The 15,251-nt window shown below is 35.4% G+C and overlaps 1 protein-coding gene across 1 annotated transcript in view; it reads right to left on the bottom strand.

The window, feature by feature from the left end:
* LOC141492802 (thiamine pyrophosphokinase 1-like) overlaps positions 1 to 15,251 on the bottom strand; it is a 485,555-nt gene that overhangs the window by 358,295 nt on the left and 112,009 nt on the right. The window contains exon 3 of the mRNA XM_074193473.1: positions 4,298 to 4,372. Within this exon, the coding sequence (XP_074049574.1) occupies positions 4,298 to 4,372 (75 nt within the window). The remainder of the gene's footprint in view (positions 1 to 4,297; positions 4,373 to 15,251) is intronic.

Here is a 15,251-nt window from a genome sequence, read left to right as displayed (position 1 = left end):
TTGAACCAAGGTACTCCTGACTCCAGGACCAGTGTTCTATCAACTACACCACCTAGCTGCCCTTGCATATGATTTTTACTGCAGTATGATCTGAGTAAGATGTATTCACCATTTCTGCCTTTCTGCAATTGATCATTAGGTTTTTGTGCCCTAGTACATGGTCAATTTTTGTGTAAGTGCCATGTAGTGTAAAAAAAAAGTATATTCCTTTCTATCTCCATTCAATTTCCTCCATAGGTCTGTCATATCTAGATTTTCTAATAATGAATATACCTCCTTAACTTCCTTCTTGTTTATTTTATGATTAAATTTATATAAATTTGAGAACAGGAGGTTGAGGGCTCCTACTAGTAGTTTTGCTGTCTATGTCTTCCAATAACTCATTCGACTTCTCCAAGAATTTGGATGCTGTCCCATTGGGTACATACATATTTAGAATTGAAATGACTTTATTGTCTATGGTACCTTTTAGGAGGATATAGTTTCCTTCCTTATCTCTTTTAATGCTATCTATTTTTGCAATTGTTTTGTCTGAGATAAGGATTTCTATCCCTGTTTTTTCCACTTCAGCTAAAGCAAAACAAGTTTCACTCTAACCTTTTACCTTTACTCTATATGTATCTCTCTGCTTGGAATGAGTTTCTTGTTAAGCAGCATATTGTAGATTCTGGTTTTTTAATCCACTCTGCTATCCACTTATTAAGGGAGAGTTCATCCCATTAACATTCAAAGTAATAATTACTAACTCTTTACTGCCCTCCATGCTATCTTTCTTCCATTTGTATTTTCCCCTTTATCCCCCTTTATCTATATTTCCCAGTGTTTTGTTTCTTAATATCACCACCTTCAGTGTGTTTACCCTCTTATATTAACCCCCTTCCCTTTTCCCTTTCTTCCGTTCCTTCTGTTAGTTCCCCTTTTTGTCCCCCTCCCCATCCCCACCTCCCCTTTTCCCCTTTTAATGCTTGAAAGGTAAGATGAGTTTTGTAACTTGATAAAAGTGTTTCTAAATTAACTTTAAGCCAAGTCTGAAGAGATGAAGATTCAGATGGTTCTCACCCCCTCCCTTCTTCCTCTCAATTACAATAGGTCTTTTGTACCTCTTGATATAATGAGATTTAGCCCATTCAGGCTCCCTCCAACCTCCCATCTCCTTACTGTTCCCCTTTTTAAGGAGGTATTTTTTTGTTTGCTTTTTTGTTTTTTGTTTTTTAGGTTTTTGCAAGGCAACAGTGGCTTGACCAAGGCCACACAGCTAGGTAATTATTAAGTGTCTGAGACCAGACTTGAAACCAGGTACTCCTGAATCCCTGAATCCAGAGCCAGTGCTTTATCCACACCTACCAGCCCTGGAGGTATTGTTTTTAAATCATTCTATCTGAATCATAGAGAAGTTATGAGTGTCCATCACTTCTGCCTGTGCATATTCTCTCTAATAGAGTTTCAATTCTCAAGAGTTGTGAGACTCTTTCTCCTAAGTGGGTAGATAGGCAGTTTCATCTTATTGTATAGCAGTTTTGCTTTTTTTTTTTAACCTTTTCATGTGTCTCTTGAGCCTCCTGTTGGATGTCCAAATTTCCTATTTAGCTCTGGTCTTTTCATCATGAAATCTTAGAAGTCTCCCATTTCATTAAAAGTCCATCTTCTTCGGAAGGTTCAGCTTTGCTGGATAGTGGATTCTCGGCTGCATTCCAAGTTCTCTTGCTCTTCAGAATATCTCATTCCAGGTCCTTCAATCCCTTAATGTTGATGAGGCCAGGTCCTGCTTAATTCTTACTGTGGCTCCTTGGTATTTAATTTTTTTCTTTCTGGCTGCTTGTAGGATTTTTTCTTTTATCTGATATTCCTGCAATTTGGCCGAAATATTTCTTGGTGTTTTCATTTTAGGATCTCTTTCCAGGGGTTGTCAATGTAGTCTTTCAATAACTATTTTGCCCTCTGGTTCCATGATGTCAGGGCAATTTTACATCACTAAATCCTGTAATATTAAGTCCAGGCTTTTTTTTTTTCCTCTTCAATGTTTTCAGGAAGGCCAATTAATTCTCAGATTCTCCCATCTTGAGCTGTTCTCAAGGTCAGTGGTTTTGATGATGAGATATTTTACATTTTTTTTCTATTTTTTGATCTTTTGGTTTTAACACAGTCTTGTTGTCTCATGAGGTCATTAATTTCCACAGATTCCATTCTATTTTTTATAGAAGATTTTTCTTCATTTATCTTTTGCAATTCCTTTTCCAGTTGATCCATTCTATTTTTGAAGGACTTTTCTATCTGCCCAAATGTAGTTTTGAGAAAATCATTTTCTTTTTGCATTTGCCCAATTGAAGATCTGAAGAGCTTCATTTTGTATTTTCCAATTGTATTTTCCAAGGATTTGTTTTCTTGTTACATGACAATTTTCTCTTGCATTGTATTAATTTTCTCTTGAGTTTCTTTTCCTAATTTTTCCAATTGATTTTTTTTTTTAGGTTTTTGCAAGACAATGGAGTTAAGTGGCTTGCCCAAGGCCACACAGCTAGGTAATTATTGTGTCTGAGGCCAGATTTGAACTCAGGTACTCCTGACTCCAGGGCAGGTGCTCTATCAGATGCTGCACCTAGCCACCCCCTCCAATTGATTTTTAAACTCTCCTGATTTCCTCAAGGAAGTCTTTCTCCATCAGGCCTCCCTTTTCTCTGGCCTTTTTTCATCCTCTGTTGGGGGTGGGGGGGAACCTGGCACTCAAAGGTTTGCCTTTGAAGATCCTAGAGTCCTTGTTCACTTGCTTAGTAATTCCAAGGGCCAGTCTGTAAGGGGTGCTGGTTGCTTTGTCTGGAGGGAGGTCCTCAGCAGCAGGGTCTGAGTTGACCTTGAACACTGGGCTGGGCCCTGGGGGGGGGGGGGGGAGTTAATCTCTTTCTGTTGAGTGAACTCTGTTGCCATGGGGGGGGGGGGGGGGGAACGACAGGGGTTATTGTTAGTTCTGGGCAAAGGGCTCTGGTGAAAGTATGGAGCTCAAGTCCCTGGCCTAGCTCGTTGTTCTCCAGGCCTGCTGTGAGACTCTGTCCTGGAACTCACCCTCCCATAGCTCCTCTTGCCCTGGCCAAAGACTCCACAGCTAAAGTTGAATCTTGAACCCACCACTCACCAAAGTCTCTATGGCTGAGGCTGACTCTCTGGCTTCTCCCAGCTGCCATCCCCTCACTGATCCTCTACTTTTGTCTCCTGGTTCACCCTGAGACAGACCTTCTTGGTAGGTGTTCTTCTCCTTGCTTCTCTTTCTTGGTTTTGTTGATCAAATTTTTGTTAAGATGATTCTCTAATGTTATTTCTGATGGGAAAGGGAGAACACCTATCATAGTGCCTGTCTTCTCTCTGTCATCTTGGCCAGAAGTTCTATAATTTTTTTTTAAAGTTTTCTTATCATGCTTTTTCCCTATTTTGATTTGATTCCCTTTTCCCAACATGATTAATGTAAATCTATGTTTAGCATGCTTATACATGCATAGCCTAGAGAAGGTGAGAGGAAATGGAGGGAGGGAGAAAAATGTGAAACTTAAAATTTTTCCAAAAAACATGATTGTTGAAAACTACCACTGCATGTAGTTAGAAAGATAAATACAATATCACTCAGAAAAAGAGTATTATTGTACAAGATTAGCTTTGTCGCATGTGAAAGAAAGAAGGGAAATGTACCCTTATATCTCAACCAAAAATCAAACAAAGAAAAACAACAAGACTCTTCGAGATGGATTGAATGCTCAATACCTGATATTTCTAAAATATTACTTTGTACATGTATGTTTATGTTTAATGGCAACACAAGTTATAAATGTTTCTGGACAATATTATAGGAGAAGGGCCAAGATGATTAAAGAATATGTATTTCATATGTAAATCATTTAAAAGCATACAGACCATTGGATTCCATTTTGAAAAGATTTTTTGTTTTAATTTGCTTTTTTTTAAAAGGATCCCAAACTTTCTTTGGGACCCTATAAATCATCTGACAGTCTCTCACGGAATTGGAATTAGTTCTCCTATGTAAACAACATGGTTTATGTTGTTTATATAGGAATGAAAATAGAAAATTCATTCATATTTTTTCTTTAATCCTTTATCAATATACCTTAGAGAAAAAGTAGCCCATTAAGCAGAATTATTTCATTTCATTTTTTTTATTAGATTCTTCAAATGCACTTCAAATCTACTTTTTACTTTTATACTGAGATTCCACTATTCTCTCATCATTTGAATTGAACCTTAATAACCATGGGAAAAAAGACAACCATCCAGTGACAAACCCAATTGTGATTACCTTTGCTCCACAGATGATGAAAATGACTTCTGTCCAAAGGCTGATTAAGGATCAATAGGCAATACTTCAAATCCCCTAAGGAGAAAAGGGGGGGAAAATGAAGCCATTGGTTATTTTTCTCCTCGATTTTGGTCTTAGCAGGATCTGCTAGTTCAAATAATTTATTGTTTGATTTTAAAAAAAGAAGCAACAACAAAATCCCAGTCCTGAAGTTACCATAACTAATTTCTTCTTTTAATTTTAAAAGATTCTAAGGAGTAACATGATCCATTTTGTCATACAATATTTTCTTAAAGTTACTATAATGTTTTAATTTTATATACTCAGTGCAATTGAAAAAAAACTCTAAAGTTTATGTTTTTTTTAAGTCAATTCTCATGAACCAGTGTTCAAATGATCACTATGGATGACCATCTCATTTTAAGAGCCCATTCTTCTTTTACATAGATGTTCCTATCATGCCTTCCCAAAAGGTCTCTTTTCTTATGGGAGATGCTAGGAGTTTTATTTAAAACTTATTTCCTTTTTCTGCCACTCTATTGTTCTAAGACAATATGGTAATTACAGAAAAGTCAAGGGCAAAAGAAGTTAAAAACCTTATTAAGCCTTTAAAAACCCTATGGAAGTTTTTAGGAAGCCTTTTCTTATATAATTAATACTTGATATTAATCTTGCTCTTTTTTTTTTTTGGCAAGGCAATGGGGTTAAGTGACTTGCCCGAGGTCCCAGGGCTAGTGTCTAAGGCCAGATTGAAAATTCAGGTCCTCCTGACTCCACCACCAGTGCTCTATCAACTGCACCACCTGGTTGCCCTAATTTCAATCACTCCTTACTCTCCATTGAAACTAAAGGAAATTTTTATTAGTAAAAATCTTCCCTATGCAATATTTGTTAATCATACAAAAGAAGAAATGACATTTACTGAGTACTTACTACATGTGACATAGGGAATAGTGATTATAAGAAATAATTGAACAGGGAGAGGGGGCAGCTAGGTGGCGCAGCTGATAGAGCACCAGAGTTCAAATTTGACCTCAAATATTTAATAATTGCTTGGCTGTGTGACCATGAGCAAGTCACCTAACCCCATTGCCTAAAATAACTAAAAGTTTAAAAAAAAAAGTAATGGAACATATTTCTTTTCCTCAGGGAGTTCATATAATGTATTGAGAGAGAAGAATATATGCAAAGAAAACAAAGCAGAATACATATATACACATATATATGTATATGTGCATATACATATTCAATAGAGAAATAGAGAGGCATTAAATACTAAATAAGTGATATAAAAAGTAAATGTTTTAGAAGTTCAAAGGAAAAAAGGGTCTCTGAGTTAAGTAAGAAATGAGTCTGGAGCTGAGCCTTGAAAGGTAATGGTTCACCACAAGATAGGAAGCGCATTCAAAGCAGGGAAAATGATGAAAGCAAAGATATGAGAAAGGGGCCAAATTAAGAAAAACTGAGTGGATTGAGCTCCAACTTCAAAATGGAAAGCCAATGAAAATTTGTGAGGAAGAGTGCAATAAGCAGAATTCTGGAGATATCAATCTGGATTCTATATTTAAGGTGGTTTCTAAAATTATAATAGTGGCAATGAAATTTGAAAAATATTGACAGCTGTAAGAAACATTAAAAATGAAAAATCAATATAGGATGCAGTGACTGATTACAAGGAGGAAGGTGGTATAAAGAAAGAGGGTAAAACAAAAACATGAGAATTGAGTGTGACTGACAGGATTTAAAACTAGTTAAGTAGGAGTCAGATGATACTGTTGAAAGAAAATTTTTTAAAAATCTGAAGCAAAAAAGTTTATGGGAAAGATAGTGTGGTCTTAAGACTTTTGTGACTTAGGAGTCACAAAGATACAGATATTATAATTACAAGACTGGAGTTCAAAACAGTCAGAGCTATATGCTTGGTAATCATCTGTAATAATCAAATTATATAATCAATGCCTTAAGAAGATCATTAAAGAAAAGAATACATAGAATGAAAAGCAAAGTAATCATATAAGAACATTGAAGAATATTCACATTTAACAAATTTTACTGTGATAGGAAGGAGAAAGGAAGTAAGAACTCCTGCCATGTACCTTCAAAGGAAATGGAGACAAAAAGATACCTGGGTACCCAAAGGCTAAAAGTGAAAGAAAGAAGAAATGGGGAAATTGGCAGCAGTACATGTCCTAGTAAGGGATAGAAGGTGCCTGGGGAAAAGCATTATTAGAATTATGGCAATGAGTCTCAGAAGCATCCATACCAATTGTCATCTCTAGATTACGATGACTGTCTTGTCTTTTCTTAAATTCCTTTATTGATGATCTCCAGATCTTATGAGTAATAACCCCTTTCTTTTCATACCATGACCATGCAATTGCTTACAAAGATCCCAGGAGTTTCCATCAAAGATGGATGAAGTTGCATTCACCCTTGTCATATTGGCAATAGTAGACTCCGAAAAGTCAACAATAGCTAATGCAGTATGACCTTTGAACCAAGGATTGTCAAGCTCAACCATAGTTTAATAGAAATCTTCTTCCCCCAGTAAGTTGAGAAAGACATTGCCCACTGTGGTCAAAATGAAGCAAAGAAGACAGAAAAGGACAAGGCAAAGAGTTAAGAATCAGGATAATGTTTTCAGGAAGTCAGGGGAATCTACTGTACAGAATGTTGCAAAGAAGAAAAACCGATTAGGACTGCAAAAAAGTCCTTCAATTTAGTGTTGAGAAAAGACACCATTAAATTTCAAGAAAGAAGTATGTATAAAGAAATGGAAACCAACACTGCATAACAAATGAGTGAAAGAATGGTAAAGAAATAGAAATGATGCATATTGTCTCCTCTTCTAGAAAATGTGAAAGTGTAAGGAAAGAAAGAAAATGCATTGTATTTCAAGGATGCAAACATTTGCTCCACGTGGGAAAATGAGTGTCATTGGCAGAGAATAAAGAGGAAAGAATGAAAATGTTATCAAGACTAGAGCTAACTGGTGGCATGAGATTCTAAATGAGGTAGAAAGAGAAGAGTAGATAAGTAGTTAAGAAAGAGTTAGAGCATATGGAGAGGACATATGATAAACATCAAAAACTTTTTGCAACATCATATCAATAGCTGTCTCCCGATACATAGTGGGGCCTGTAGAATAAATGAATCACAAGTACACAAAAAGTATTCGTGATCTCAGTAATAGAGAAGTATAGGTTATTTGTTCAAGGGAAAGGAGGGGTGGGGAGAATGGGAGTGAAGATCTGAGACAACTGCTATGGGGACCTTGCCAGGGAGATGAATTAAAGGATTGAATGGTAGCAGTGAGGGTCAACATGAGATTAGAAAGCATCAATGTGTAGGGAGTTCAATCAGCCCAGTTTCATTATTTGTCCTATCAATATCTGTTGGTGTAGAACTAGGATCTCAGAAAAACAAGTGTGGTAGTGACCCAAGGTTAAGGTTTGTCAAGTCAAGATGTCAAGGGGTAGGAGAAAGGAGGGGCTAAGCTGAATAAAGAGTTCAAATCATGAGAGCCTAAGAACCAAATGGAGATTGAAGAAAATAACAGCATTAAATATCCTTACATTTTTCCCTACTTTGAGATCAATTTTTACTCCCTGATTCTTTTGCTAGTTGCACCTACATTTCTCTAACTTATATGCTATTGTGGTAGCTAGGAAAAGCATCATTATCTACATGGCTGCTCCTTGCAATTAGAGTGTTAATCAAGTTAATGTCTATGAGAGCATTTTGAAAAGTATAAGGCATTATACAAACTATAATTTATTAATACTATTATTAATGATATCAAGAGTTGGTTATCTTAATGAATATTCTGAAGAACAATGTCTGACATTTAATTATATTATCCTGTGTGCATGGACTATTTTAAACATGTACACTAAAATTATCTCCTTTCAGTTATATAAACATCGGTTACTTAAGCGTAAATATCTTCTCTAAAATGGATCATCCTTTACCTAAAGTACAAAAAAATTTCTCATTCACTCTCAGAGACCAAAAAATAGTCCATGGAAGAACACATACTTCTGCCCCTAGGAAAACCTGGATCATTATTATTTGAAGAGCTTTAGAAGTATCTAAAATTGCTGACTACATGCACTTGAAGAAGTCTTCAGACATCTTGTGACAACAAATCTTTTTTGTAATTTTTTTTATTTATTTGATGGTCCTTGACCTAGCTATGACTTAGGAAAGAAACAAAGAAACTATTAATGTTTCTAGAAAACGAAAACTAAGTGAGCTTCTACAGCACAAAGGGGTAGAAAAATTCTAGGTTATGACAATAAGGCTATGACTGGTTGAAACACAACCCCAAAGTCCAGCACCAGAATTAAGAGATCCCTTTCATGGAATAAGACACAATAGTCAGCAGGTGACCGAAGTGTGGATGCTAGATTGTTGAGTGTAAAGAATTACTGGTTTCTATTACTATAGAATTACCATAAAACCCAAATGATCTGCAACAAACTATTATTTGAAAAGAGTGCCCTTGTTTCCCCTGGAGGTGTGGCAAGCTTCCAGCCAGTGAAGAAATCAGAGAAACCTCAGCAGAGACATAAAGAAACAATACTGGGGCAGCTAGGTGGTGCAGTGGATGGAGCACCAACCCTGGAGAAAGGAGGACCTGAGTTCAAATAGGACCTCAGACACTAGTTGTGGGACCCCCATTGCCTTAAATAAAAATAAAAGTTAAAATTGAGAAGGAGACAATAGGATACTTCTCTTGCCCTTAAAACCAACTGTCTCTCCATTATCAAAGTAAGTACAGAACATGAAGGGCTTCTTGAAAAATAAAAAAGGCTTTTATGTGAACAGGAAGATGAAAAAGCAATGTGAAGAAGTGGAGAGGAATCTTGGTCTGCACATCATAAAGTTGATAAGTGGAAGGGAAAATAAGGAGAAAGGGAAGAAAGAAGAAATCAGAAATAGGAAGCTATAATAAATAAGTAATAAATTGAAGCTAGAGGGAGATGGAGGTTGTGACTCTGATCAGGAAACACTTTGTCAGCCAAGAACTAATGATATGGATCCACAAGGGCCTATCAGCTAAAAGACAATCCAGTAAGGGTCTGAGAAAGATTGATGAGTCCTAGGTTGTTGACACCCTGCTGAGAAGTACTAAGGAAGTTATTTGTCCAGGTAAAATTAACAAGCTTTAGCAGTTTTAGCAAACATCCCTAGAACCCAGGGGCACTCACAGGGCAAAAGCGTAGCAGAGACCCTGGACCACTGACACCAATCTGAAATGGTAAATGGCATGAAAATGTTATGCTCATTCACCAGATCTTGGGATCCTAGAAAGAGGCAACCAATTGAAGTTTGAGAAAGGTGGATTTAGTTCAAAACAGAGATTTGATGCAAGAGATTCCTTACTCCAAAGGACGCTATACCAGTCCTGCACTTCATAGATATTGTGTTCTGACAAATTTAAAGTCTGTGACAATCCTTCACAGAGCAAGTTTACTGGCACCAAATTTCCAAGAGCATATGCTCACATCCTGTCTCTATATCACATTTTGGTAATTCTTTGCAATATTTCAAACTTTTTCATTGTTATTGTATCTGTTATGGTGATCTGTAAGCAGGGATTTTTGATGGTACTAGTGTAATTCTTTAGGGACACCACATCTCTATAAGACAATAAACTTAAATTGGTAAATGTTCAGTGTGCTCTAATTGCTCCATTCTTTGTCTTTCTCCCTTTCTTCAGGCTTCTCTCATTCCTGAGATACAATATTGAAAAGACTAATTATTAACCCTACAATGACTTCTAAAGCAACAAATTTCATCGTGGTCTTTCTGAGAAATTGCCACAGTCACCCAACCTTCAGAAACCATGACCCTGACCAGTCAACAGCCATCAACATAAGAGAGCACCCTTTTCCAGATCATGACTCACAACAAAAGTTCAGATGATAGCTATCAATTTCACTTTTTTTTAAACTAATGCACATTGGGTATTTTTTTTTAAACAATACTATTTATTGTACATTGAATAGACTACTATAGTGAAAACTGGAAAACCAATAATTCATGTGATTTGATTTATTGTGATGATCTGGAACCAAACCCAAAATATTAAGGTATTTCTTCTGTATTCTAAAAAAAACATCTGGAATAAATAATTCATCTATAATGGATTATTATGGAGAAGCTAGAAAACACATACAACAAATATATACATGCATACCCACATTTGGATATATATACACATATTGTTTTGAAGTAGAAGGGACCTCAAGAGGCAACTTTAGTTCGATCCTTACAGATGAAAAAAATGAGGCTGTGACTTGACCAATGTTATAAAAACAGTGATAGTGGAAAGATTTGAAGTCAGGTCAGCTGTTTCCAAAACCAGTAGTATTTGCACTGTTTGAAATGATGCTGCTATTCTTCAAAACTAATGACATCAAGAAAAATCATGTTCTCCCATAATTTGCCCCTTGATGGCAAGATAAAAAAACACCATATTGTGTAAATATATTTAGTACAGTAAATGCATGCATAATCTATATCAGATTACTCTCTGTCAAGGGAAGGAGAGGAAGGGAAGGGAGGTAGAAGAAAAATGTGAAACTCAAAATCTTCCTAAAAGTGAATGTTGAAAACTCTTGATATGTAGTTGGAAAAATAAAGAAAAAAATTTATTTATAAAGAATGCCATATTGATTTGGATGAACCCACTTTAAGAATTCTGGTAACTTATCATAAGTCAATATAAATTTCTTAACAATTTTCAGAACTCCAACTTATAATTCCTAGAAGCATTTTAAAAATGAGACAGGAGAAAATTATATATTTTATAAGTAATAACTATATTTAACTATATTTAAGTAACAACTATAAGTATTGTGAAAGAAATTATACAATGAAATTGAATTTAGCAAACAAAAATTGAGTACCTATAAGTCACCATACAAAATACAAAGAGAAGAAAAAGTGAGTGCCTTCCTTTGAAAAGTATAAAATCTAGTGATTTTATTTATCAAAGTGGCTTATTCCTTTTAAACGAAAAGAGGGCAACTCCTTTCCTCCCATAAATCTCACTCTGAGATCTGCCCAACATGCTCACATGCTAAGAAACTACCTGTAAAATCAGACCCAAATGTAATCAAGAAATGCTTAACAAAATAAATTAAAATACAACACAAATAATGTTAATTCAGAAGGTATCTAATTCTATTTGATTTGATGCCCCTGCTCAAAATCTCATGAAGTAGAAAATGCAATCCTGACTGACTAACCTACTTTTCTTAACTCACATAACACAACCCATAAATACACATAAACATCCTAAATAAAAGATGAGGTAAGAAATGTTCTAAGAAGCAGAGATGAGGCAGCTAGATAGAGAACTAGTCTTGGAATCAGGACAGTTCAAATCCAGCCTCTGACACTTAATTTCCATGTGACCTTGGGCAAGTTACTTAACCCTGATTGTCCCAAATCCAGGGCCATCTCCACTAATAACATTGTGAGATGATCAACCCTGATGGATGTAGCTGTTCTCAGCAGTTCAGAGAGCTAGGACAATGCTATTGCCATCCAGAGAAAGAAAAACAAAACAAAACAACCTTCAGAATCTGTTGAACGCTACATTCACTTACAGTGATATTTTGTGAATCACATTTAGATGCTTTTTCTGCAAGTTCTTACTCCCTTCTCTGTAGGATCTTCCACATTAGAAACAGTCATTCCCAAACATCACTTCTATTTACCTTCTGCACCCCCCCCAAAAAAAACCCAGCTTCCCTCTTATAGGAAAAAAGAGATTTATATTACCTTAGGCATAGTGATATGTCTCAACTGAAGTATATAGTAAGTATCAAAATCAGAAAGGAGTCGCTTTGATTGGGTTCAAATTTAATACATTCAATTGTACTGTACTTTCTGCTGTTCAAGCCTGGCATTCAAGTTTAGATGTGATCATAGAGGGCCAATGGACAACCCCTTGTGAATATTACAAATAAGAAATGTAGAAAACACATATGGCTGCCTGTGGGAAAATTAGCCTAAATAAAACTAAGATGTATTTTAGATTTAACAACATAAATAAAATTACAATAAAACATAGTGTTAAAGTGATTTTCTAAGTCAATATGCAATCTACAGGAATTCTTATATATAGCTTAGTGAACCCTATTAGTATTTGAGTTTGACAGCACTGTAGATAGTATTCATGCCTCAAGTTGGGGGGGGGAGGTATTTCCTGTCCTAAACTTCCAAGACTTAGGATGACAGAATAATTTGGGTCAGTTGGTATAGAAAAAATATGTGTGCTGGTTTTCCATCTAAAGATAAATTGTGTTTTGCATGTATTGAGTACAAAAAAAAATGGCTTTGGAAAAGTCATCACTTGAAGGCTGAATTAGCATTCTACTTTTAAGAAATATAAAGCTTATCAAACAAGACTCCAATATTTGAAAATTAGGATCGACTGTATCTAAACAAACCTACTTAGGGATGAAGTGGTGGAGGTAATCATAAAACAAAATTCCAAGGCCAATTAAAAGGCCTAAAATATAAAACAGTATGCTTTTCCCTGAGATCCAGTGGTTCATTATTCCACAGAAAACAGGTGTGGGACTTTGATGAACTAAAGATAAGCCATCTTATCCCCCCACTTTAAGTTAGTTTTGATGGGAAGGATTAAGAGAAATAAGGCCCTGCCTGGACCTTACAGAAAGCATTTACCATAAAGAAGGATGTAGGAACTAGCAGAGCTTAACACTGCAAATTGGTTTCAAATTTGATAATTAATTAAAGAACACAAATCAGAGAAATTCAAGGAAAGGACAATTGTGTACACAAACTGTTTGGGGTTTGTTTGGGTTTTTTTTTGGTAATCTGTTCCAAAAAGGAAATTTTTGTTTAAAGCATAGTTGCAACTACCAAATGATTTTACCAAAATAGAAAAAATAGTAACAAAATTCATCTGAAGCTCAAGAGTATCAAGGAAACTGATTTTAAAAAATGTTAAGGAAAGTGCCCTAGTCTACTACATCTAAAACCATAATATAAAGCGGCAGTCATCAAAACTGCCTGGCACTGGTTAAGAAATAGAGTAATGCCATGGAAACAATGTAAAGACTAATAGACTAGCTTCTGTATTTGTGTTTGTGGGGGGGGGGGTAGGGAAGCGAGATTAGGGGAAAAATTGTAAAATTCAAAATAAATAAATTTTTTAAAAAAGAAAACAGAATAATGGATCAGTGGATTAGGACAGCTTCAAAAGAAACCACAGTAAATGACTACAGCAATCTACTGCTTGACAAAGCCAAAGACTCACTTTTGACAAAAATTGTGGGGAAAAATGGAAAATAGTATGGCAAAAATTAGGCATGGACCCAACAACTCCCACCCTATACCAAAATAAGGTCAAAATGGATTTAGGCATAAAGTACGCACCACAAACCAATCAATACTCTGTCAGATCTATGGAAAGGGAAGAAATTTATGATGAAAGAAGAATTAAGAGTACATTATAAGTTGCAAAATGGATAATATTAACTATTAAATTTAAAAAATTTTGGACTACTAAAGTCAATGCTGCAAAAATTAGAAGGAAAACGGAAAACTGGGTAACAATTGTTGCAGCTAGGTGACAAAGGCCTCATTTCTAAAACCTCTAGAGAACTGCATCAAATTTATAAGGTTACAAGTCATTGCCCAATTGATAAATGGTCAAAGCATATGAAGTTTTCAAATGGAAAAATTAAAACTATATATAATTATATGAAAAAATGTTCTAAATCATTACTGATTGGAGAAATACAAAATAAAGTAACTATGAGGTATCCTCTTATACCTATCAGATTGGCTTAATAATTGGGTAAGATAGCTCCATTGTCTTGCAAAAGTGCCACCCCCCCCAAAAAAGTAACTGGATATGACTTTTTTGACGTCTCTCTTGGATCCAGAGAACAGGTGTTAGCAATTTGGTGGTACCACTACTTATTTCAGGAGGATAAAGGAACTTTAAATTTTAGTTTAGCAATTCTTCATATTACATATGAGAAAATGACAAAAATGAGAAATGACAAAAAGAGAAAATGATCAACACTGGAGAGGTTGTAGGAGGATTGGGACATTAATGCATTGTTGATGGAATTGTGAACTGATCCAACCATTCTGGAGAGCTATATAGAACTATGTCCAAAGAGTAATAAAATTGATCAAACTCTTTGACCCAGTAATTCAAATACTAGACCTATATCCAGAAATCATAAAAAATGGGAAAGGTTCCACATGTTCCAAAGTATTTATATCAGCTCTTTTTGTAATGGCAAAGAATTGGAAATTGAGGATACCCATCAATTGCGGAGTAGTTGAACATGTTATGGCATAAGCATGTTATGGAATACTATTGTTCTATAAAAAATCATGAATGGTCAGACTCCAGAGAGATATGGAATGAATTATAGAAACTGGCACTGATCAAAAGGAGTAAAGTCAAAAGAACAATATACACATTAACATTGTGAGATGATTACCTTGATGGAAACAGATCTCATCAGCTCAGAGATCTAGGACATCCCTAGGAAACTGAATGTGGACAATCCTCTGCCCACTCAGAGGACAAAACCAAACCAAAACAAACAAAAAAAAACCCTACAGAATCTGAAAGAACACTACACTCACTTTTTAAAATTTTCTGTTAGGTTATTTCCTTCCTATCTCATGGATTTCTTTCTACTACCTTAATACTAATTCCTGATATCAAAAATGAATAATCATTAGATTATAATATTCATCTGACTGTTCCTGAGGGGGGGGGAATGAGTGGAAGAAAGTTATGTAAATGAATGTTGAAAAACTGTCATAATGTTTTGGTAAAGTAAAATAAAATATAAGTTGGAAAAAATAAACCTTAGTTGCAACAGTGAGATAAAAATTTCACCACTGAAATGACAAATTTACAATAACATTATTAAAAAGA

This window comes from Macrotis lagotis, chromosome 7, assembly GCF_037893015.1.
Source record: "Macrotis lagotis isolate mMagLag1 chromosome 7, bilby.v1.9.chrom.fasta, whole genome shotgun sequence".
Classification (NCBI taxonomy): Eukaryota; Metazoa; Chordata; class Mammalia; order Peramelemorphia; family Peramelidae; genus Macrotis; species Macrotis lagotis.
The sequence above is the reverse complement of the archived record's forward strand: the minus strand, read 5'-3'. Positions and strand labels throughout refer to the sequence as shown.